At 43.5% G+C, this 27,382-nt stretch overlaps 1 protein-coding gene across 1 annotated transcript in view; it reads right to left on the minus strand.

Moving 5' to 3' along the window:
* Window positions 1–27,382, minus strand: part of GLRB (glycine receptor beta) — a 118,397-nt gene that overhangs the window by 36,025 nt on the left and 54,990 nt on the right. Inside the window, exon 3 of the mRNA XM_088475314.1 lies at window positions 24,110–24,216. Coding sequence (XP_088331440.1) covers window positions 24,110–24,216 — 107 coding nt within the window. The remainder of the gene's footprint in view (window positions 1–24,109; window positions 24,217–27,382) is intronic.

Genomic DNA, 27,382 nt, shown 5'->3' on the forward strand with positions numbered 1-27,382 from the left:
AACAGCAATTATTTGGACAATGAGTAACATGTAAATACAATGTCCAACCATGGATGCAATATTATCATTTTACGGACAATTTACCTCAACCTTGTTTCTTCACTGTTAAAGAATTCCATATTACAGGTTGAGTCTCCCATATCCAAATATTCTGAAATACGGAATATTCCGAAATACGGAATTTTTTTAGCATGACCAAGATAGTGAAACCTTTGCTTTTTGATGGTTCAATGTACACAAACTTTGTTTAAGGCACAAAATTATTAAAATATTGTACAAAATTACCTTCAGGCTCTGTGTGTAAGGTAGAAAATAAATATGCCCGTGCTCGGTTTTACCCATATTATACATGGTACCAGCAGCGTGGCAATATTAATGCCATAAATGTATACAAAAACTTGCTAGTCTAGGAACCTGCAGAAAAAAAGGGGTCCCTTGCCGGTAGGCTTAAATGCTTTGATAAAATCATGACAAAATCCGGGGGGCGTTGCCAGGACGGGCATGGTGTAGGAGGTTAACTCCATAGCTTTCCGGCCCTTATATACGTAGTCTAACATCCTGAGACTCCCACTCGTGAGTTGACAGTGGTATCTGCTGGGTTACTTACCCCTTCATGTCCTGAAGCTATTCTGGAGTCCCTGAGGCTGACTGCTGCTGAGTACTGGGAGCTGTTTGTTCTCCTCTGTCACAACTCTGGTGATGGCCGCCATCTTGGATTTCAATTCTGGCTAATCCTGGATCCACCACAGACTCTACAGTGTCTCCTGGTTCCAATCCTGCTTATATAAGGTGGTGGGAGTCACTGCTGTGGACTGCTGCAATTCTGCTGGCTTGCTATTACTATTAGACACTGGATCATATAGAATCAATGTAATCAACATTGATTAGTTAGGTCTGGTGCTTATATCTGCAAGCACCTAGTATTCCTGTCCTGAGAATCACCCAGGATCTGCGCTATCTAATCTGGTCATCCTTTGGATTTCTGGTCCTGTACAAGGGAAGTTATATGTGTGTCTGAAGATCCTTCTGCCTGCTCTGTCTGCTTTCCTGAGGTGGATGCATTTATGATATTCCTGCTGATATAACTTTCCTGTGATTTCTGACTTTCTCTGCCTTGCTGATATTAGCTGCTGGTCTGTGTGGTATTTTTGTGCAGTGGGACATATAAAGCTCCCAGTCATATATCTATATATACTGCACTGCATATCCTGGTTCATATCTCCTGAAGTCCTGTACTACCATCTGTATATTATGATTCATCTCCTCAAAGCTATTACAGATTCTGGAGCAAGGCTGGCGGCTCAAGTGATGAGATTGCAAGAAGATTTATCTTTATGTTATAGTTTGTCCCAAGATGTGGCTCGATGTCCTGAAATGGAGACTCATGTTCTCATTTTGGAAGGAGGCGACACATCTGTTACTGATTGGCCGATCTCCTTTAAGTCTCAGAAAGTGGAATATTGGATACCCTCTGCTGCACTTGATGGCTACTCCGATGATGTTTCGTCTCCTCCTTCATTTGCCAATTCTGTAAATCTAAATACACCTGTTCAAATTAGGGATGTGCAGGCTTGGATAGGTTCGAGTTTGCACGCCGAGTTCGGATTTTTCCCTCCAAAAAAACGGAACTCAGAAAGAGGCAAAACGTCATCTTGCATGGACAAACATCATCATTCCTGGACTTTGTACAATATATACTGTTATATTATGTATATATACCATATTGTAATCTCTTGTATTATACTATGTTTACGCTCAACATTTGATATGTTTGGTTTTCATATCTGTCCTATATTTGATGAGTATATTCTTGTATTTTATTTTATTTACTTTTCCTTTATTTGTTTATGTATGTCTAAAAATATCAATAAAAACTACTGAATTAAAAAAAAAAATCATGACAAAATCCCCTTGGTTTTATTTGCTGCACACACAGATTTGCAGTATATTATTGTTAGCGCCGATGGCAAACGTTTTTCTGTTTCTGAGTATAATGGAGCATACACACGGTCAGATTTGTCAGACTTGTCAGATTTGTCAGATGAACGATTGAACGATTTGAAGGATTTTACCAAAGTTTTGAACGATTTGAACGATTTTTGACTGCATTACAATGAATGGAATCGTCCAAGTCTGACTGCAAACACATCAGATGTCAGATATCGTTATCTGACAAACGGGAACGCGCATTGTAAATCGTCCATCGTTCAGGCATGTCAGATATGTCAGATTTTCCTTCAGATATGAACGACTGAACGATTTTTAAATCGTTATCGTTCATATCTGAAGGAAAAATCTGACCGTGTGTATGCACCATAAGGTGTATATGAAACATAAATGAATTGCATGTATGTACACAAACTTTGTTTGAGCCACAAAATGATTGAAAATATTGTATAACATCATCTTCAGGCTGTGTGTATACGGTGTATATAAAATATAAATGCATTCTGTTTTTAGATTTTGGTCCCATTTCAAAATACGGAATATTCCGATATCCATAATACTCCTGGTAACAAGCATTTTGGATATGGGAGACTCAACCTGTATTCCATATAAACTGAAAAAAAACATATGCAAGGCAATAAAGAAGTAGAGCACAGGTTCTCAAACTCGGTCCTCAGGACCCCAAACAGTGCATGTTTTCCATGTCTCCTCATAGAATCACAAGTGATATAATCAGCTCCACCTGCGGATCTTTTAAAATGTGTCAGTGAGTAATAAATACACTTGTGCTCCTGCTGGGAGATCTGAAAAATATGACCTGTGTGGAGTCCTGAGGACCAAGTTTGAGAACCACTGCTTAGAGCATTAATAAGAAAAAATAACCTGGCCATTGCCTGGTGTGAAGAGGAACTGCAGGAAATACGGCTTATTCACATAACGGTGCTTCAGCACACTGTACTTATAGCTGCTGTCTGACCAGTGCTGGCTGAAAACAGGCAAGCATTGGGGATCATTGGCCCAGAAGCTGTAATCTCTCAACTGAATTACAAAACAGTAACAGATCATGAATGCATTAAGGTCTCCTTGACACTTAGAAGTTATGCTCTAAGATAAGATGCTCCAAAAAAACACATAAAGGCAAAACCAACTCAAAATTCCCCCATAATCCCCAGAAATAAGACTTCACACACAAATAGAACTTCAAATAGACCATTGGTACTTCTCCATAGACATCAGTAGAAAAAGCTTATTTACTAACAGTCTATTTGAAAACGGAACAAAGACAGACCAAAAATCGACCCAAAATCACCATTTTCAATATAACCATCAGAAACAGTTCTACTTGATTTTAATTAATGTATAATTGTCTGAAAACTCTCTATAATGGAAAAAAAACATGGGAGAAAAGCATGTGGAACACTTTGGCTGTATAAATCCGGCATTTAAAGGCATAACAATTACTTAAAAAAAATCGTTGATATGCAAATTAGCATTGGGATACAGGTGTTTGTGGGTAATACAGTGCATGTGACATGTATTGGCCAATAGGAATGCTTTTGTATGATTTTGTGTCTATTTTGGATCGATTTTGGGCTCTATTGAGGGTGAATAGAATACATTTAGAACTTCAAGTAGAAATTCAAATAGAAACCAATGCACGATTGAGATCAGAATGGAACCAAAAATCGACTTTTAGTAAATGATCTATTTTGAATAGAAACACTGTGGTCGATTTTGTGGGGATGTTCATTCTATTTTGGTCAATTTTAAATGGAATCAAAAACGCCTTTTAGTAAGTTTTACCCCCATCTCTCTATGAAATGGTTATTAAGAGAAAATAACAGTGTAATAATCTCTTTTAGGGTCTTTAATCCAACCAGAAATGTGACTCCATAGTTCAATTAAAAAATCTTCAATATATAGGTATATTTGTAATCCAAGAATGGAGTATCAATGTGCAGTCTAGCAAAACAGTTGCACTATTCAAAGAAGTTTAATGAAATTATAGTACGCCCCTGTATAGGGAATTAAATCCCTTAACCACTTGCCTGGCATGGACGTAATTTTCTGCCCACACCAGGCAGTTCTTTATCTGTACTGGACGAAAAATTCAGTTCAGACAGATAAACATGAGAGCGGCAGCAGGAAGAGAATCTTCCTGCAGCTGCTGCTCTCAGAGGGACCTTCCGGTCCCTCTACTTACCAGCATGCTCTCCCCCTCTGTCTGCTGTGCTGCCGATCACTGCTGATAGGTCAGAAAAGCAGGACCCCCTACCCAGCGCCTGCAGAACGCAGCTGCTGGGGAAAAGTAAGTTATCCTCCCCCCTTACGCCCCTGACATACCTGGTTCCTGTATCCGGTCTCAAATTGAATGTCGCGATGTTTCCAATGTTCCAATGGTGGTTCTGATGTTCAGTTATCTTTAAAAATGATTTTTATTTACAAATCTTAAAAAAAATATATATTTTTTTTTTATGAAACTATTTTGGATAAGTTAAAATAGATGTTCCTCACTTAATTCACTCATTAAAAAAAAACGACAATTTTGGAGCGGTTTTTGGAAAATAAATTGTCAGTTAAGTGGTTAATTCAGGTATTTATCTTATTAATAGTGTTGGAGTAAAACGGAGTGGGAGAGTCTCGCAACTCTTTCTTACCTAAGTCTCAAGTCATGTAATCGTTCATTACTCCCACTGTAGCTTATATGGCTATGCAATCTGTACCAAAGTGTGAGGCAAGACACGTTGCCCCAGCTGGGGGTTTGCTCATGTGCAGATACGCAGGCCCTGCTATGCCTCTGCCTCAGGGCCGGATTAAGGTCTGTGGGGGCCCCTATATACCACCATTTCTCGTCACCCTAAGAAAATGTTTTATATATATATACAGTCAGGTGCATAAATATTGGGACATTGACAGAATTTTCATATTTTGCCCTTTATTCACCACCACAATGGCTTTGAAATGAAACAAACAAGATGCGCTTTAACTGCAGACTTTCAGATTTAATTTGAGGGTAATTACATCCAAATCAGGTGAACGGTGTAGGGATTACAATGGTTTCTATATGTGCTTCCAACTTTTTAAGGGGCCAAAAGTAATGGGACTATCAACTCAAAAGCTATTTCATGGACAGGTGTGGGCTATTCCCTCGTTATTTCATTATCACTTAAGCAGGTAAAAGGTCTGGAGTTGATTCTAGGTGTGACATTTGCATTTGGAATCAGTTGCTGTCGACTCTCAATATGAGATCCAAAGAGCTGTCACTATCAGTGAAGCAAGCCATCATTAGGCTGAAAAATCAAAACAAACCCATCAGAGAGATAGCAAAAACATTAGGTGTGGCCAAATCAACTGTTTGGAACATTCTTAAAAAGAAAGAACGCACTGGAGAGCTCAGCAACACCAAAAAACCCAGAAGACCACGGAAAACAACTGTGGTGGATGACAGAAGAATTATTTCCCTGGTGAAGAAAAACCCCTTCACAACAGTTGGCCAAATCAAGAACACTCTCCAGGAGGTAGATGTATATGTGTCAAAGTCAACAATCAAGAGAAGACTTCACAAGAGTGAATATAGAGGGTTCACCACAAGATGTAAACCATTGGTGAGCCTCAAAAACAGGAAGACCAGATTAGAGTTTGCCAAACAACATCTAAAAAAGCCATTACAGTTCTGGAACAACATCCTATGGACAGATGAGACAAAGATCAACTTGTACCAGAGTGATGGGAAGAGAAGAGTATGGAGAAGGAAAGGAACTGCTCATGATCCAAAACATACCACCTCATCAGTGAAGCATGGTGGTGGTAGTGTCATGGCGTGGGCATGTATGGCTGCCAATGGAACTGGTTCCCTTGTATTTATTGATGATGTGACTGCTGACAAAAGCAGCAGAATGAATTCTGAAGTGTTTCGGGCAATATTATATGCTCATATTCAGTCAAATGCTTCAGAACTCATTGGACGACGCTTCACAGTGCAGATGGACAATGACCCGAAGCATACTGCAAAAGCAACCAAAGAGTTTTTTAAGGCTAAAAAGTGGAATGTTATGCAATGGCCAAGTCAATCCCCTGACCTGAATCCGATTGATTATGCATTTTACTTGATGAAGACAAAACTGAAGGGAAAATGCCCCAAGAACAAGCAGGAACTGAAGACACTTGCAGTAGAGGCCTGGCAAAGCATCACCAGGGATGAAACCCAGCGTCTGGTGATGTCTATGCGTTCCAGACTTCAAGCTGCAATTACCTGCAAAGGATTTGCAACAAAGTATTAAAAAGTGAAAGTTAGATTTAGGATTGATTAGTTTGTCCCATTACTTTTGGCCCCTTAAAAAGTGGGAAGCACATATAGAAACCGTTGTAATTCCTACACCGTTCTCCTGATTTGGATGTAATTACCCTCAAATTAAATCTGAAAGTCTGCAGTTAAAGCACATCTTGTTTGTTTCATTTCAAAGCCATTGTGGTGGTGAATAGAGGCCAAAATATGAAAATTCTGTCAATGTCCCAATATTTATGCACCTGACTGTATATATATATATATATATATATATATACACACATATAGATCTCTCTCTCTATATACACACAGATCTATGTATATATAGATATATATATATATATTTATATATATATATATACATAGATCTCTCTCTTATATATACACATAGATCTATATAAATATACATATATATATACACATAGATCTCTCTCTCTCTATATATATATATACACATAGATCTATATATATATATATATATATTATATATGTACACATAGATCTATATATAAGTGAAACAATTGGACTTGGGGTGCTTGTTGAGTGGGACTTGGCTTGGGAGACATGATTACTACCTGCTCTATAGGTCTTTCACAGGGCAGGTAGCCAGGGAACCAACACAGTGAGCTGATCTCACTGTCAGATGTGCAGCAGGCTTGCAGCGGCTGACTTGACAGCCTTCGAGGAGCGACAATGAGTGCGCCTTGGGCGTCTCACTCACGTCGCAGAGCGGCAGCATCACACAGTCACTGTCTCGCGGGATGATGACATCATCTCGCGATGACATCATCTCGCGAGACCCCGACTGTGGAGAAGTTCCTCGGCGGCCGCTGTAAGAAAGAGCTGAGCCGCCGTATATAGCCGCCCGTCCACCCGCCAAAGTAAACAAAGTAGCCCGTGTATAGCCGCCGCCTGCCTAAATAAACTGAGCAGCCGCTGTGCACGGTATCAGCAGCAATTTAATAGTAAATGTAGTGGGGAAAGTTTGTCAATGTGTGGGGGCCCTCTTTGTGTGGAGGCCCCGGGACGACCGCCCCCTTCGCCCCGCCTATAATCCGGCCCTGCTCTGCCTGATTGACAGGCAGAGGCATTTAAGGGGCGAGGACAGCCGGCGTTCCCGGAAACAGGGCTCGTTTTCCAGGAGTGGCAAGGTCTGGGGCTGCGTCCACAGAAGCAGTTTCCTGGCATCACAAGCCGACCAGTCTGCATAAACTGAGGCTCAGGGAACATATAAGGGTTTATGATTAAGGTCATAAATGTCTAAGCATACTAACTCTTGTTACTAATATGCAAATTAACCCAATCACCAAAATCCTTGAAGAGCTATGAAATGCCCAGCCCCTAATCTTAATCAAAAGATCCCTCAAGCCATGTCAATTTCCCTTTGGGAAACAGGAGTAAATAGAGTACAGGTTGAGTCTCCCATATCCAAATATTCCGAAATACAGAATATTCCGAAATAAGGATTTTTTTTGGCATGACTGAGATAATGAAACCTTTGTTTTTTGATGGTTTAATGTACACAAACTTTGTTTAAGGCACAACCTTATTAAAAAAATATTGTATAAAAATACCTTTGTGTATAAGGTGTATATGAAACATAAATTAATTTCATGTATGTACACAAACTTTGTTTTAGCCACACATTTTTGGAAAATATTGTATAAAATGACCTGCAGGTTGTGTGTACAAGGTGTATATAATACATAAATGAATTCTTTGTTTAGATTTGGGTCCTATTCCCAAGATATTTAATTATAGTATGCAAATATTCCAAAATACGGAATATTCCGATATCCAAAATTCCCTTGGTCCCAAGCATTTTGGATATGGGAGACTCAACCTGTAATATCATATCATGACATTTGCAGATTACATTATAATGTATTTATGTCTCCTATCTATTTTTTAATAATGAGATGCTCTATTATTTGAACCTAATACTATCCTTCTCTGATTTATATGTGCAGAGATATAATATGTTTGAAATATTCTTTATTCAAGAATGCTTTCTGAAAAGATTTGTAACCCTAACTTTCATCTACACTGAACACCACAGAGGGAACCACTTAACAGTCCAAGTTAGGGATACAATGGTATGAGAAATGTGCAGAAGTGATCAATTCTTGGTGGTCAATCTGGAAAAAGATTGTTCCATAATAAACTTAAGGGCCTCCTATTTGGAGTAAAATAACCTTAGTTGTGGCTGAATTAGAGAATAGTAACATTTTAATAATTTCTAGACAGACCCTTTTTTTATGATCTCTGTGTTATCCACATCATGCAGAGTCAAGTGATTGACAAGTTATCGAGAGCGGTTATAAACTGGAATATCTTCGTACTGTGGGCCTGATTCAATGATGTACGCTAACCCGATGGTTAGCACATATCTCCGATGTTTTGGGCTCCTGCAATCTCACTTGCAGACCCCCCCAAGCTGCAGCATGATTGAAATGCTGCAGTGTTTGGGGGGCGGAGTGGGGGCGTGGCTGGCCACCATTCCCGGAAATGGGGACGTGTTGCCCCCGTTTTCCGGGAGGCCAGGGTCTGCAACGGTGGATAAAGATTTCCTGGCCTCGCAAGTGACCAGAAACCGGTCAGGCTGCTGTAAGCTTCAGCTTCCTGGTCGAAGGAGCAACCATCGGTGATCCCAGGCTGCAACCTCAGTCAGAGTGCTGGGATCGCAGATGCAGCAATGAGGTGACTGTTTCCTACACACATCTCCTGCTACATTAGCATTTTAGATGGACGTAATTGCACAGCCGCTTGTGTGCGACTCTGCAAATCCGTCCATCTCTAAAACAGGCGCTGGGTCCGGGACACTACTCACATACCACAGTCAGCATTCACTTCCTCTATTTGCATTGTAATCATATTTAGCAAAAACCATTATGGGGATAGGATAGGGTCCTTGGGTAGCTCATTCATATAATGCTGACTCCTGTAGTATAACATGTATGCAATCTCTACATGCCTAGTTTACATAAAGTGGCATCAATGGTGTTTTGTAGAACAATAACACACAACACAACCAGATTAAACATTAGATATTCCTAAACTAATGGTCTCTTATTTTAAAAGTGAACAATGCAGTATTTTGCCCACACTTACCGAACAAAACTATATATAAAAAAATATATATCCTCACTCAAAGAACAGGGCAGTGAGGTGCAAAAACCAGGATACTCTGCAGCACTATAGAAAAGACTAAAGCAAATCCAGAAGAGTATGATTTCAAAATATATTTATTTTACTGTAGTGCTTAAAGTGGTTACCACAGCAACCCACTTCCCTACTAGCACATTACTGTCAGTGGATTTCAGCCCACGCAATAACATCAAGTACACTAGCAGAGCAAAGATATTCATTCCTGGTCTGTAAAATGTACCTCATACGTATGTCCCTCTCAGGTATTTACATGGTGTAATTGCTGGGCAGGCTTTCTGCTGCGCTGTGAAAAACAACTTCAATGATTCTGAAAAAACTATGATATAAATAAATAGAAAATGTGTTTTTGCAACAGCCTATAATAGCTATATATGTTTATAAACATATAGCAGAGATTATTATTCATAATAATAATAATAATAATAATAATAAGTAGCAAAAATCCTAACAATTGTATACATAAGGCTAAAACTCACTAGACAATCCATCGTACGATATACCAGTCTATCACGGATAAGAACAATATATCATACACATCGTATAGTGTGTACGCCCGAGCCGTCATTCATCGCATTGTCCCACTGGCTGTCCCACATGGCGATGCAATGAACAACCCGGTGCAGTTACATGCAGCATGTAACAATACATTGCGCCATTGTATGCCAGATCGTGCAGTGTGTAAAGCGTGCTATGTATTATTGCATCGCTCATCGCATCGCTGGTTCACACCGTCATTCAGGTGTCTACCCAGCTTAAGGCTGACCATCCACCTCCATAGTTATATAGTGGACGATGCAGAGTTGAACACAAGTCAGGCATAATTTCCCCAGCACTGTGTGCATAGAAAGAAAGGCATATTTTTGTATGTACCCCCTTCTATATATCTATTGCTTTAATACTCATCATCATCATCATCACTGTGCAACTGCCACAGCCCTATCCTTGGTGTAATCATTGAAGAAGAGCAACTCATCTGACCAATGCAGCTGTAGCAACTTTATCAGCCCTTTAATGTGTATTTTCAATGTAACTTATTTTCTTACTTTTCTTACTCTTTGATCACTGTATAGTTACGAGCCATCTGCTTCTTTATAGATGTTTTCAAAACTAGAGCATCAAAAACCTTGCCATCATTTCTTTCACCTGTACATCATTAAATATGATACATCTAATTGTATACATACACAATTAGACTGCATCTGCTTACCTGCAGTAGCATTTTTTCATACTTGGGATGCTTCACTGAAAAATATAGGAATCACAGCTTGGCTTTATTGGGTCAGTAACCATTTACTACAGAGCATCTGTCTCTTCAAACTTCCCATTATGTTAAGAAACACCATCAAAATCACCTGTATGTTGCGTCAATGTTTTTTGCAGCATATATGTTTAAATAACTGATCATTGCTGTTCATTGTCTATACCAGATCACTGATGAGACAACCTTTTGCAGGTGGCTCCTTGTTGGATATCTTAACTTCAACAAATCTGGATGCATGATCATTGCCTTAATGGCTTAAAATGTGTTAATCGTGTGATTTTAGTCAGAGCCGGCCCTAACCAATTTGGTGCCCTAGGCAAGATTTTGGCTGGAGTCCCCTATCAGATAATCCCACCACACTACACTCTACAGACACTCTCCCACCTCTTCATACATGATACTCAGTATCACTTACCTCTAATGGTGCATACACATGTAACGATTTTTTTAACGATTTGTCGGGAACGACGTTGTTGTTATTGTTAAGTCGTTAAAAAAATTGTTCGGTTTTAAGCAGCAAACGATGAACGATAACTACCAATGCACGCTACCATTTGTAGTTGGTAGTTATTGTTCATCATCCCTTCTGACTGTCCAACAGAACGATTTTCGTTCAGAAAATCGTTCATGTTTGACAGAATGAACGATGAACAATGTCCATTCACTGTACGCATGCTTAAAAAATCGTTCATCGTTCATGAAATTGTTGACAAAATCGTTCACTACAAAACACTAAATCGTTTATTTATTTCAAGGGAAAAATCTGAAGTAAAATCGTTAACGAAAATCGTTGGTAACAAATCGTTATGTGTGTATGCACCTTTAGGTGTTCCTCCCTTTTCTTTCTTTCTTTTCTTTCTTCCTTTAGGAGTCTGCCAGAGGACACATAATCGTGATTCATTAGCCCTATTTTAACCTATCTATTACGTCTCCCTCTCTCTCTCTCTCTCTCTCTAGATAGATATATAGCTACATGTACACACACACACACAGCACACACACTTATCCAGTTGCTGCCCACCTCACAGCACCACATACTACCCCTTCACTGCCCGCTTCACAGAACAGCACCCCTCTCAGCACAGCACCCCTGGCCTCATCCAGTACCCCTTTCCCAGCACAGCACCCCTGGTCTCATCCAGCACCCCACATCCAGAACAGCACCCTTGGCCTCATTATGCACCCCTTTCCCAGCACGGCACCCCTCATCCAGCACAGCACCCCTCATCCAGCGTCGCAGTGAAGGCCATGTAATGCAGAGAGCGTCGCAGTGAGGGCCATGTAATGCAGAGAGCGTCGCAGTGAGGGCCATGTAATGCAGAGAGCGTCGCAGTGAGGGCAATGTAATGCAGAGAGCGTCGCAGTGAGGGCCATGTAATGCAGAGAGCGTCGCAGTGAGGGCCATGTAATGCAGAGAGCGTCGCAGTGAGCACCATATAATATAGAGAACATCAGTGTCCCACATATAACTTATAACACAGATAAAATGAACGCACCCCTCACACACACACACTACATTAATACACCACTCCACCACAGACAGTATTAAAAACACACTCCTACCCCAGACCCTCCAACATGACCCGTTCCATTAGGTACAAAATGCTCTGCTCCTGGACTTCTCAGCTAATTTATGATTGCAGCCACCTGTGCTGAAACACCTGTCTGATCAATTACCTAGTTCAACACAGGTGACTTCAATCATACATTAGGTGGGATGTCCAGGAGTAGAGCATTTTGTATCTAATGGAACGGGTCATGTTGGAGGTTAGGCTACCCCTGTCCCTAAAAAATACGAAGAATACACCCCTCCCCATTGCATAAAGATACCACCCCCCTAGATGACAGTGGCACTTACCTGCCTGTCCTGGAAGAGGATGTACGATCCCTGCTGGGGATGGGCTCCATCATGGCACATGACAGGAGAGGCTGTGACAGAGGGCTAGACTGTCACTGGACTGGAGAGGAAGGGGCGGGGACCCAGGGTTATGGGGCAGAGTCTTGGTCAGGAAAGGAGGGCACATGTAGAATAAAAAGTGGAGGGGGCGGGGACTCGGGGGGACAGGATGGGTCTCAGAGAGTCTAGTGACAGCCTGGTCAAGTGTAGTAGAAGTGTGCCCAGCTGTAGCCTGCAGCTATGGTGATGTGTGGACTGCGGAGAGAGCAGCAGAAGCAATACACCCGGCTGGGAACAATGGGCCTGATTCAGAGCCGTTCGCTATTTGCGGTCGTTCGTTCAAAAACAAGGGGTGGCTATTCAAATGATCCGTTCGCAAATTGCAGTCTGTTCACACCTCTAAGTCTGAATGAGCGAGCAAAACATACGCTCGTTTATTTGATAAAAACGCCCCCTGGCCGCACGCACCATACGTCATGTCTGCTATTTATTAGATTAATCGAGTACATCGTACAGCGTATGAACTGCTCGCTATTCTTGTGGTTGGTGTTTTCAACCGCTATTTTGCGAGCAGTTCTGAGTTAAAAAAAAACAAGTGACGTGGTCAATGACGCTGCTGTATTAATTATGCACTCCCTTAAAACGCCCGTTTTGACCTTTAAGCACGCCTGCGAACGGATCTCCACTCCCCGTTTTCAAGCACCTTCCCCTGTTACCACCCACATACGCCTCATTCTGTCACTCAAAATAGCAGGCACTCGCTATATTGCGTACAAATGATTTTCGGCCGCACTGACTGGTTCGCGCATGCGTACTAAAAACCGTACGCATGCGCAGATGTGCGAACATCGCTCGGAACGAGCGTACTGCCGCTAGCGAGTGGCTCTGAATGAGGGCCAATGAGTCACCCACGGGCCACATGTTATGGGGATTCCAACGTACCTTACTGGAGGATAAGAAGGGGATTAGTACTGTCCTGCTATGGGCCTCTTCATTGTTGTAGTCCCGATGCAATGCACCGGCTGCACCGCCGATAGCTCTGCAACCCCTTTCGCCGAGCCACAGGATGCCCCTAAGGCTTTCCAAATGCCCTAGGCATTTGCCTGAAATGCCTATGCCTAGGGCCGGCTCTGATTTTAGTTGACCTCCTAGAGCAAGGCTGCAATTGTATAATTCTCAGTGTTTGATGAGATTGAGAGGGGAAATCCAAAATTTGAGTGATTCTACTTTGTGATGCAGACATAAAGCAGCTCATTTTAAGATAAAAGTAATAGTGTACAATACGTGTAATTCAAAATAAAAAAATAGATGAATCTACATAAAGAAGCATTTAAAGTCCCTGAAGATATGCTTTAAGTACAACCTGATACGGCGGCATACTCAAGGCACCATCGATTATCATCAACTTGATGATGGTGAATGGTACTTTGATGCTGAAAACAAAAAAAGGTTTTAAGTAAATTATGCTCACATGACATGGTTGTAATGTGATTGGTGACTCCGCTGTGCATGGGATGTCAAATATCAAAGTGTCAGTTCATAATGTTCGCTACTTGAACACTTGGTCCTCTCCTTTATTACATATAACTTTCCCTAACTTCTCATAGACTACTGCTCATTTTGGGGCACAAATCCTATTTTTAAGCAAAGAATAAACTTTTTCATACTGAGCATGAACAAAATCATATGCCTGCATCCATATTAAGCATAGCATGTGCCTCTAGAGAGAGGGAATGGAAGAGGGAAGGAGCGTGTAAGAGTAGGCCAAGTACAGTAGAGGGTCGACTAGTTAACAATAAAAAGGTCGACAATCAGAAGGTTGATACATTCGGAATGTCGACAGTCAAAAGATCATTAGGTCGAACATCATTCTGTAGACATATTTAGGTTGACAGGGTTAAATGGTTGATACATTAACATGTCGACAGTAAAAGGTCAACACGTGGTTTTTCATGATTTTTAGGGTTAGGTTTAGGCTTAGGGGTTAGGCTAAAATAATCAACATTTTAGTGTTGACATGCTAAATGTCAACCTTTTCATTGTGTCAACCATTTAACCCTATCTACTGAAATACATGTCTACAGAATGATGGTCAACCTAATGTCTATGTCAATGTACTGATTGTTGACATTCAGAACCAGACGACCTTGTGGTGTCGACCTTCTGAATGTTGACCTTTTATGCCACACCACAGTAAAGGTGTGTCCAATTGCAATCTACTTAGAGGTGGACACAACCATTTAAGTGGATTATCTGTCTTGAGCGCTCAACCCTGGAGCAAAGATTGTGATGATGATTAGGATGATTGTCAGTGTGGACCTTTGACATTTTAAAAAAAGTTTCTAAATAAATAATAACAAAAATGGTCACAGCATGAGCTGGTTGTGGCAGTTGTGTGGAGACTATGGCCCTCATTCAGAGCCGTACGCTCTGAGCAGAGCGCACGCTCTGAATGAGGGCCGGGCTCCATTTTCATGGAGCGTCCTCCTGGACGCTCGTATAGCTGTGGGTCACCACCCACAGGTTATACGAGCGTGCATTGTGATGGCCGCGATGGTCGTTACCATCGCGACCATCGAAATTGCGAGCCGGAGCCTGCGGTTGAGGTTTTCAACCGCAAGCTCCAGAGTGATTTTGGCTCTATCAGAGCCAAAATCACTCCCACTGACATCACTAGTGATGTCAGTGGGCCGGCTTTTGACGGGAGGCGTTCCCGTGGGAACGCCCCCGTCAGGGAGGCACGCCCCCGGCACGCCCACCAAAGGGGGCGTGCTGTCAATCAACATTGACAGCACGCCCCCTTTGATCGGACACAACGAGCGAAGGACTTTCCTTCGCTCGTCGCGTCTGGCGCATGCGCACGACGGAGCTCCCTCCGTCGTGCGCATGCTCAGTCCATAACATCGACCCACTTGCGAGCGGACAGCCGCTCGCGAGTGGGTCTGAATCAGGCCCTATGATAGTTTGGGCTGTGATCAGTGTTCGAAGTGTGCTGGTATACAACAATATGACATACCGGCACTTCGAGCACTGACATTTTTTACCGTTTTTTTTTTTCTTAAAGATTGTAAAGTTTAGGCTCAACGCGGAAACGTGGCTTGAGCGCCGATCATGTAAGCAGACAGCCTGCATGCAGAGTGACTGGCCACACAGCCACGCTCCGGAGCCTTGCAGTGCAGCCCATCAGTGATCCGCCGCTCGGCTCGCTACGACCCAGGAGTATTGGGGGCCTGGCTGCTGCTGCTTGAAAGTCTGCGCAGGGTGTCACATTGACCGCGCAGGCAGTAGGGAACGAGGGGGCGGGACGACATTCTGTATGATACACTGACCGAGTGAGGAGGACGGAGCCACTACCGGGACTGGCTACATGTGACCTAAAGCTGCTGTCTGCTGGTTCTAGTGACATTCAAGCAGCTGAGAGTGTAAGTCCGTTCCCAGTGTCCTGTGTCTTGAGAGCGGGGAGCAGTGACACCCAGGTATGCAGAGACTGAGACAGAAGGTACATAACTGAAGAATGACATGCAGGAGTGGAGGCAGAGAATGTGTGAAAAGTGGAAACAGAAAAGAGGGGGAGAGACTAAGAGAAGAAAAAAGGGTTTATGACAGTGAGAAAATAAGGGGAGAGAAAAAAAAGGGGGATGACAGGGGGAAAGTCATAGAGAAAAGAGAGGGAAAGAGACAGAAGGATAGATGGGGGAAGAAGGGAGAGGAGATGGAGAGGGGGTTTAGTGAAGTGGCCGCCGGTCTCAATGCCGACAGTGGAATCCCGGCAAGGGATGTAACATAGGCATCGAAATACCGATGGCTATGTTAATCCCGATGCCGGAACGCTGAGGATGCCAGCTTGAACGAAGGTAAGTCCGGGGTGCCCTTAGTGTTAGCCACGGGGGAGAGGGTTAGTATTAGGGAGGCTTGCGGTGTTAGCATTAGGTTTTGGGGGGGGAGGAGATTAGGGTTAGGAACCCCTAGGGGGGAAGGTTAGGGTTAGGCGCCATCAGGGGGAAGTTAGGGTTAGGAACTCCCCTGGGAGGGTTAGGTTTAGGGTGCCGGGAATAGGCACCACTAAAGGAAGGTTGGGGGGGGGGACAGGGGAGGGTTAGGATACTTACCGACCCCAGTCGGGATCTCCTCCTGTTGGGCATCTGCTGTCGGGATTTGAACAGCTAAACAGCCGCCGGCATTTCAATCCCATTCCCATACAGAGATAGGGAGAAAAGGTGAGCAAGAGAAATACATGCAGAGGAAGACAGGGATACAGGGCTAGGAAGGAGAGACATATGAAAGGGGAGGGGCACAGGAATAATAATGGGGCATGACCGCTACACATGCAGACCACATTTTTCAAACACTTTCTGTGCTCTTGAACCTGGCAAATGAGATGTCCAAAATATTGGTATAGACTCTATATGAATATTCTTGACCCCTCGTTTGCCGGTTTCGAGAGCACAGAAAGTTCTTAAAAAATGTGGTCTGCATGGGTAGCTAGTCGGATCCATATATATAATACATTGATCTGACTAGGGGGGCCCCAAACCGGTATGCTGCCTAGTGCCCCACGAGGTCTTAATCCAGCTCTGCCCCCTATGTGTTATTTATTTCCTGTGGGGGCCTATGTGCTTCTTTTTTTCCTATCAGTGCCAATGTGTAAATTTTTACTTTTTTTCATACAAAACCTTCGGGGCGCATTCATATTGCCACTGGCTCATTTTTTCTACTTGCACCACTGCCAGCACTTCTATATTTTCCATACCCCCGCTTCAAAATTCCCACTTCGACCACTGGCTGTGATGCTATATTTTGCATGTAGCCCAAAGATACAAGACAGATTTTTACACAGATACAGTATTTAGATTTCAGCTAGGACACACCCTTACCAACTCTAAATCTCTATGCACAGTTAAAACCTGCTCCACCTGCAGTACAATATGCTTTTGCTTTGCTCATATTTTTGCTTTACTTCCAATTCTCAATTCACCCCTTAGGTAGGTCTTAAATCATTAGATTATGGGAATGTTGGGGCTGTCCCTTTTTCTATGTCTCATGTGACAATTTTAACATTTAAAGCGCATCTGGCTGGACCACAAATGTCTCTCATTTAAACAGTAGGCCAACATCCAAACTTTCATCACCTATGAACATGAGTAAGAAGAATTAGGATGCTTTGCACTAGAAAAGAGGCTCTGTGGCCTCACTAAAATGGAAATTATCCCCCTTTCACCCAAATGCAATCCTTAACATCCTTGGGGAGAACTGAGGGGGTCATTCAGACCCGCTTGTGAGCGCAGGACGCTCGCAAGCGGGTCGATGTTACCCCAAAGCGCATGTGCACGACGGAGGGAGCTCCGTCGTGCACATGCGCGAGACCCAGACAGCGACAGCCAAGCTGTCGCTCCGGGTCTCGCACCAAAGGGGGCGTGCTGTCGATGGTGACTGACAGCACGCCCCCTTTGGTGGGCGTGCCGGGGGCGTGGCTGCCAGACGGAGGCGTTCCCATGGGAACGCCTACCGCCTGGGTCCGGCCCCACTGACATCACTAGTGATGTCAGTGGGAGTGATTTTGGCTCTGATAGAGCCAAAATCACTCCAGGGCTTGCGGTCACCGAGACCCTACCGCAGGGTCTCGTCGCAAGCCCGATGGTCGCGATGGTCTTGACCATCGCGACCATCTTTTTGGCTGCTCGCATATGCTGTGGGTGGTCACCCACAGCTATGCGAGCGGCCAGGAGGCCGCTCCATTTTTAGGTAGGAGGGCACTGATTCAGAGCGAGCGCTCTGGTCAGAGCGTCCGGCTCTGAATCAGGCCCTGAATTCCAAGAGATGCACTATTGGACATCATTGAGAAGTCCAACTGCGCACATGACTGTTAAATACAGTGGGCAAAGAAAAAAAATGCAAACATGAACAGCTCTCTCAGCTAATCAGTGCTTCACTATTAGCTGCAATGGGAATGACAGACAGTGACCCTTTTGGCTTAGTCATTGTACCATGTACAGTGTGTGTCCAGCTAGGATCTATTTTCTGAAGACCTATGGATGCCTACATAGACCCCATAAGATCCAATCCAAGAAGTTGGTGAGTATGACTTCTTTGATTTTAAATTTAATAAATGACTTATACCTACGATGTGCGAGTTTTGTCATTATTTTTATATTTTCTTTACAGTGGGACTATAAATGCCAGCGGTCACTTAATGTTCGGGCATGCTGGCACTTGTTCCACAAATGCTGGCATGCCGAGGCAGGCTTGCTGGGGCCTTTAGTCCCAGAACAATATTATCTAATTATCACACCATTAACCATGGATCCATTGGCACCAGGGATGCAGGAAATAGACTCGGGCTTTCAGACCAGGCCTGGGGGTTCTTCGGGAGAGGGGACCCCACTTTTTGATGGGGGGGTTTCCTGACTTCCAGAGGAATTCCGGGCCTGGGCTGACCAGTTTATAGCTGGGGACCTCACGCTGTTGTCTCCCTGCTATAGCATAAGCACCCCTGCTGGTTCAGCCATGAGCTGGTTATTGGAAACTCAGGGGGACCCCACACCAGTTTTTCCCCTTGATTTTCCAGGTCCAGACTCAGGGGTTCATTGGTGGTTAGGGTTTTATTTGGGGAGGACACCTCACACATTTTTTTTAACCATTTATTTTCTACTTTACACACCAAAGCCTGCACAGATCATACTAAACTGTTCGCTCCTTTGCATATGCAGCATATTGACAGCGGATTCAAACTTCTATTTAACAGCAGCGTCTATCGTAAAGGGCGTAGAAATAGACAGGGAAAAAAATATGGGTTTTACCATCGAAATCAGTCAAATATGATGCCTAGCAACTCTGGGATTTAGCAATTCCAAACTGCCAGTGACGTCCAGTGATTTTGTTTAGTAGTCAAACTGGTTGGGACTGGGACAACCTTCTGAAATAATAAGCCATTCAACTCAGAACTATTGGCAAGAATGCAAATGAAAACTGTCCTCCTACCCCTATATCAATCAGAACAACAAACTTTTTCAATGTTATGGTAAACCAATCTGATACAGTTCCCTTACAAATTGTTATTTTGGCTGTAGAGTACAAATTTGAGAACAAACTATTCTATGGGATCATAAAATGTCGGGTTCAAAATTTACATCCTTGATGTAAATATTATAGCGTTACACTTCTTAAGTGCTCTGTCCATTTCTAATTCCCTTTGCGCTTTTAATTTCCGTTATGCTGGCCATACACCAACGTGATTTCTGTCCGATTGAACGATTTTCGACGCGTCGCACGATTAATCGTGTAGAAATCATGCATTCCCGGCTGCGATCTGATGCGCGCTCCTAAATTGGATCGTATGAACAGATGCGCAGCACATCTTGTCGGTCGTATTCGTATGCTGATCGTGACCTTTATTTTCGTGCATTTTCCACAGGTAAATTACAACTATTGCCTCAGCACAGTTTTGAAAATTTATACTGGGTAAATTACAACTACTGCTATACTAAGAGCAATTTATCTAAAGGAAGTTAGGAATGTATTGTGAATCTGTGTTGGCCTCCCCCCTTCTCACAAATTGTTTATCTTAGACTTTATTGCATCCCAATTTAGTGTGTGTTAGAGCTTTCGGGGTGGGGTCCCAATCAGTGAGCACAGAGACACATGTTTGTAACTTTAGATATTACTGCTCCCACAGGCTGCATAGTCGGTGGCTGCCATAGTTTGTGTTAAGTTTCAAAGTGTTAGATTATAAATGTAAATACAATTTGATAACTAAGTCGGAGTTACGCCGGAGTTAAACTGGAGGAAAACTGAGGGAAAACAAACTCAAAACCTGACCACTTCCTAAACAACAAGCAACATACTTATGTGAATGAACAAAATCAACATCTTCTGCTGTATGCATATCCAGACAACTGCTTACTGCACTCACTGCTTTGACACTGCAAGTGCTCCCCTGTCTGTGTACTGCTCTTGTTGATTGATCTTTGTTGATCAGAACACTTCGGACTGGATCAGCTCGGGTACATTGTAATTTTGTCCTCATTCAATTTGTATTGCCTTTTCCAATTGGGTCACATCTATCCACTTTAATCATTTGTTTATAAACTAATTCCTGCACCCACTACTCACACACCTCTCCTTTATATATCACTTTTGGAGCTGCGCTCATACATTAGCAGCACTGTTCTTTACATGTATTTTTGAACATTTAACAACTTTAAGCCACACTGTCTCTATATCTCACAGCCTCCACTCCAGTTTACATCTCACTTATTACCTTGTCCACAGCATGAACACCCTTACTTCACACAACCCCCATATTCTATGTCCACATAATCCTCTACTTTATCCATCCCTCTCTTCCCCCTCCTGTTTCCTCCACTTGCTGTTCTTCCTTTTTTCTCTCATCAGTCTGCTTCCAAACCTCTGCTTCTTTCCCCCACATTTCCTGTACCTCCACTCTCAACTACCTCACTCCATGGTCTTGTTACCCCACTACTAAGCCCCATTCCCTCCTCGTTCTGTCTGTCACCTCCAGGGCTGCCAAGAGAAATTCTGGGCCCGGGTACTGCAACATCCTGTGGGACCACATCATGTATGGCTGCACCCATTTGTGAGTGGGTCTAGCATGTGAGATGCACCCACTCACAGGAGCATGGCATAGCACCCAGCAGCTGGAACTAAAGTAGTCACTACTGTATTAGGATGGCGGGACAGTCCCATAATAGCTGCATTTCTTGTCAGGCTGTATATAGATGCTAAAATGTAACACACAAATTAAAGTGCTTCTACTTTACTTTGTACATCTCTCATGTAAATAACACAAACAATCTATTTTCTATCATAGAGATAGATGTATGAAGGACTTAATTTTTACATAACATCAGGTCGTCTTATACACACACATTCCGCAGCACATATCCTAACCCACTGCTCCATGCTCCTTCTTCACTATCTACCCCTCTGTGTCGCCCCTGTCTGTCTGCCCTTCCCCTTTAGAATGTAAGCTCTCACGAGCAGGGCCCTCATCCTTCATGTGCTTCTCCTCCCCCTACTTATAGTATAATTTACTCCTAACTCCCCACAATGGCACCTAACACCTGGTTGCTCATGTCCTGCTGCTTGTGTTTTGCAGCTGAGTTTATAACCTTGTCCTTGTCCTGCATTGTTTTGTATTACTATTAACTGTTTTTCTTGTGTGCTCATTTATGTACTGTGTAAGGCGCTGCGGAACCTTTGTGGCGCCATATAAATAAAGGATAATAATAATAATTTGTTAAAAAAAAAAGACTGATACACGCACGGGTAGATCCATGATGCATGCATCTGTCTGTAATAAAATAAGTACAGATGCGGGGATGGTTCAATGAGAACCATCCGTGCATCTGTGAAAAAAATAAAGTGTTTAAAAAAAAAAAAAAAAAAGGCGTGCACCCCCCTTCAAAGAGCAACCAGCCCCGGGCTTTTAGGGACCCAGTGCTGGTTGGGCAACATACAGGGGGCAAACGACGTAGGGGTCTCCCGTATGTAAGCCCAACCAGCACCAGGCTAGGCAGAACCAGCCAGGTTGCCAAAATACGGGGGACAAATTACGTAGGGGTCCCCCGTATTCTGTGCAACCAGCATTGGGCTCTGATCCGGTCCTGGTTCTGGAAATACAGGGGAAAAAATTAGTAGGGTTCCCCTGTATTTCCAGGACTAGCACCAGACTTTTTTTAGCGGGGGGCTAATGCCGCAGCCAGGGAAGCCCATTCACCGGGCCCCCCAGCCACAGCATCAGCCCTGACTGCTAGTCAGCCCACTCCGGGGATCCCTGGAGAGCTGGGGACCCCCCAATAAAGGGGTACCCCTCACCAGGGCACCGCAGACCCAGGGTTCATTGGGTGGTGTGGTGTAAATAAATAATAGCAAACATTGGACCTGATTCAGACTCGCTCGAGAGCGCACAGCGCTTGCAAGCGGGTCGATGGTCCCCCACTGTGCATGCGCACACCGGAGCCGGCTCCGGTGTGCATACATGCGCGAGCCCCAGTGAGCGACGGCAGCTCCATCACCCCTGGGCTCACTACAAGACGGGGCGGCTGTCGATATTGATTGATCGTTTGGTCAACCCCAAGCACTGCGAGCAGCTCCGATGGCCCTCGATGTTCACGATTAATCAGACTCTTCCCGGAGATGATGTGTGCTGCGAGTGACAGGTGGGTGGTTTTATAGTGCCGCGTACGCTAACTGCCGTCACTCACTAAGACATAGAGGGCGTCCTTACAGCGCAAAGAGCGATCGCTTGATTTGCATACCCGGCCCCTTTTTGCAAGCGAGCGGCTCTGAATGAGATCCAATGTTTGCTATTATTTATTTACACCACACCACCCAATCAACCCTGGGCCTGCGGTGCCCTGGAGAGGGGTAGCCCTTTATTGGGGGGGAGGCCCAGCTCTCCAGGGATCCCCGGCCTGTGCTGACTAGCGGTCAGGGCTGATGTTGCCGCTGGGGGGCCCGTTGAAAGGGCTCCCCTGGCAGCGGCATCAGCCCCCCGCTAGAAAAGGTCTGGTGCTGGTTCTGGAAATACAGGGGAACCCTACTCATTTTTTCCCCTGTATTTCCAGAACCAGGACCGGATCAGAGCCCAGCGCTGGTTGCGTAGAATACGGGGGACCCCTACATCATTTGTCCCCTGGGACCAGGGCTGGTTCTGACTAGCCCGGTGCTGGTTGGGCTAACATACGGGAGACCCCTACGCCACTTGTCCCCCGTATGTTGCCCAACCAGCACTGGGTCCCTAAAAGCCCGGGGCTGGTTGCTGTTTGGGGGGGTGCACGCCGTTTTTTTAACACTTTTTTTTCACAGATGCACGGATGGTTCTCACTGAACCTTCCCCGCATCTGTACTTATTTTATTACAGACAGATGCATGCATCACGGATCTGCCCGTGCGTGTATCAGTCTTTTTTTTTCTAATAAATGAAGCCGCTCACATGACGGACGCACGATGCATCGTATTGTGAGATCGTATGTACATCGTGTGTCAATCGTGTGGCCGGGACTGCCAGGGAGCTCTGGGGAATCGTAGGGAATTCGTATGATGAATCGGATCTTATGCTGGTCGTGTAGGTGTATGGCCAGTTTTAGACTAAGATGTAAAATTACTTTCAAGCTGATATGGCTGCTTGATTTGAAAGTTTTGATTAATATGCAAATTGGTAACCTAGGTATAACAAGTATGATCAAAGGATGATGACACTCACATTGAGAAGCGGTCAATATCCCAAAAGTTTTTAAGCCGCCCCTGAACAATATCTAAATTTACTTTATTATGTCCACACAGATTGGGATTCTACAATGGAATATTTGGCCATTAAACTAGAAATGTGTACAGATAACCAAATTAGCTTAATAATAATATAACAGCATCGTATGTTTTGTAGATGAGTGCAAAATTCTGTATAAAATAAATATAAGAAATCAGGAAGTTCCGAATTCTCTTACCAGCACCAAAATACAGAGAAAGCCCATCAAATGATGTTATTCTATATACATAATGCATACAACATAAAACATATTATGCAACACACCTTTGAAGTTTGGCCTTATCCTTGGATCATAACTGACCAATAGTCTGTTCAATATGTTGCTAGTGGAGTTAACAGGAACTCTTGCAAGATCTTCTGCAGATTGTTGACTGTAAAACAAATAGATATCAAATGAATATGCCCATAATTTGTTTTCTGTATTAGTACGTGTGGAAAATGCTTGTATCATATGTTTTAGTCAGATTGCAACCAAAATTATGCAAAACAGCAAAGTAAAGTGTCTTAGTAATAGTCTATGGAGGTTTCATAGATTTTATCTGGATTTAAATTTTTTAAGAAATTCCATCAGTCAATGTTTTGTTATCGGTGGTAGGAAATGCTTCCTAAGGAACTGTTCCAATAATCTCTATACACAGTTGCCTCAACTTGCTGATATCTTTATCTGAGGTTTCTTTGCTAACTTCACTTTAGACACTGACCTTAATGAAATGGCAGCTGGTTTAGCAGTCTTCCAGAACCTGCCAACAATCCCCAACAATACCTATTCTATCAAAGTTATTGAGATTTCTTCCTACAGCCCAGGGGTGGACAAACTGCAGCCTGATGGCCAAATGGGGCCTGCCCCTTGTCAGAGTCTGACTCCCACCACGTTCAGGACTCCTCCAGAGCTCTGGATACCACTGCCCAGACTCCAGTGGTAGCCTAGCTCCTTGTGTGGAAGCACGGCTCAGCAATGCAACTGCCAGGCCGGCCCCCACTACCTGCAAAGGAGTCGGACTCAACAGCAGCAAGCGACAGACAAGCTCCAGAAAGGCCTCCCACTTGGACACAGACCAGGAGAGTAAGTAACATAAGAGGGCTCTGGGCTGGCACATAAGGGAGCTTTAGGCTGGCACATAAGGGAGCTCTAGGCTGGCACATAAGGGGAATGTCTGGTCTGACATATAAAGAGGAGCTCTGGGAATGGCACATAAATGGGAGCTCTGGGCTGATATATAAAGGGGAGCTCTGAGCTGTCATTTAAAGGGGAGCTTTGGGCTGACACATAAAGGGGAGCTCTGGGCTGGCATATAAGGGGGATATCTGGACTGGCATATAAGGAAGAGATCTGGGCTGGCACATAATGGGGATCTGGACTGGGACATGAGGGGGCTATCTGGGCTGGCACATAAGGGAGAGATCTGCACTGGCACATACTCAAGTGAGGGCTCTGGGCTGGCATATAAAGACATAACTGTGAGCAAGATATTTCTATTAGTTTTAGTGTTTCCTAGAATAAGATTTATCAGCAAAGAACCCTAACCTAATTATTGGGAGGCAAACTGGGAGAAAAAATTGTGTGGCGTCCGTTCACAGTCATTTTCTTAATATGGCATTCCATGAAAAAAGTTTGGACGTCCCTGCTATAGCCATTACAGGGTCATGCATTAAAAATGATGGTGCCAATAATTATAGTGGGCAATTATTTGCTTAATTGACTCCAGAATCACACTATTCTACTATTCCTCATCTAATTAAACGCATCCTTTATTTTGGTCGTGACTTCTAAAGTATATGTTAATTTACACTCTGTAAAGAGCAGGATGAAACACATATCTGGCTACAGAAACAAAAAGGCAACAATAACTTTTGTTAAAATACTATTAAAGATTAAAATGCAAAAAAAAAAGGATGAAACATTGGAAAAGTGGTTAGTAAGGCAGCATGCAACCATAACTACATTCCTTGCAAGGAACTTCAAGTCGGCATTTGCAAAAGCATAGAGGATGCCTGTCTGCAGATTTCAACACCTTGGGGTATACTGTATTTAGACACCTCTTTATCCACTTTTAACTTACAAAATACTAGGGGCTGGTCCTCTTCAGGCCATGTACAGTAGGTATCCAATAGAACTTGGCAAAACAAAAATCCAACATTAAAGAGAGGTCACTTGTGGACACTCACATTTGAATGAATGAACCTGCTCTGATAGGTCAGAGTGTGGCAGCTCCCAGATCCCAGTGACATTAAATTTGAGTGAAATATGCAGGATGTATATTTGGCCACATTTAAGACCCTACCAGTGTACCCAGCAAAGAATAAACAACAGAATAACAGCACTATATACACATTTAAATACTGATTAATCAAGTGTGATGGATTGTGTGTAAAAATAAAAAAATAATGGTATAACATACCTTCGTTAACTCTTTTTCTTCGAGGTCCATGGAGTCCACAGCAAATAATTTGGGGTATGTGGTTGGAGTGATCCAGGCACCAAACAGTTAAAACAAGCTCTCAGCCAGGATGCACTGGGTCCTCCCCACATATACCCCGTCCCCGGCTACAGGCAGTCAGTTTGTTATAAAGCCCAAGCAGGAGAAGGCAAAAGGATAAGAAGGAAGAACCCTTGTTCTCTAGACCATTTTCTCACAGAAGAGGGAAAACACAGAGATACAAAAGATTACCCAATAACACCAGGTGCGTTAAGGTGGGTGTAATGTGGACCCCATGGACCTCGAAGAAAAAGTTAACGAAGGTATGTTATACCATAACTCTTATTTTTTTCTTCAGGGTCCATGGGGTCCATAGCAAATACGTTGGGGATGTCCCAAAGCAGTTCCCCTAAGGGCAGGGATGCTCCTGCATTTCAGTAGAAAGGAGACTCCTACGCCCGAGGGAAGCATCCTGAGAGGCAAAGGTGTCAAATGTGTACAATTTGACAAAGGTGTGGACGGAAGACCACGTGGCTGCCTTGCATATTTGTTCAGCAGAGGCTCCACAACGCACCGTCCACGATGGTTCCACAGATCGAGTAGAATGTGCTGTGACCGTGTTCGGCACAAAAAGATCAGCTTGTGTGTACGCTTGAGAAATTGTCATATGCAACCATGTGGCCAGTCTGATTGTTAGCTGGCCAGCCTCGCTTATGACAGCCATACAACACAAATAAAAAATAGAAAAGAGAAATAGTGGAGCGCTGTGTTCAAACAGAGATAATCAGTGAATTATTGGCAGCTGACATAAGGGGATTCCTGCCTAGATAACCCCAAAAAACAAGAAATAGAGTAAAAAATGTGTCTGCGCCTAAGATCACTATGACATTTAGACAAACCAAGAATAATAATTAAAAGGAGTTTATTAACACAGTAGTAACAATCAAAAGGCAGCCTTTTGAAAAAACCTCTGCTATTGAGGAGAAACGCGTCAAGGCTCACAGGTTATCTCATTGAACTGCCGATATTCTCTGGATCACCAACCATCACTGATAACCTTTGTGCTGTGCTGCTGAGGGCCATTATCTGGACAGAGAACACACTGGAGTGCGTGAATATG

The sequence above is a fragment of the Taudactylus pleione genome, unplaced genomic scaffold, assembly GCF_031769625.1.
Source record: "Taudactylus pleione unplaced genomic scaffold, aTauple2 ptg000170l, whole genome shotgun sequence".
Taxonomy (NCBI): domain Eukaryota; kingdom Metazoa; phylum Chordata; class Amphibia; order Anura; family Myobatrachidae; genus Taudactylus; species Taudactylus pleione.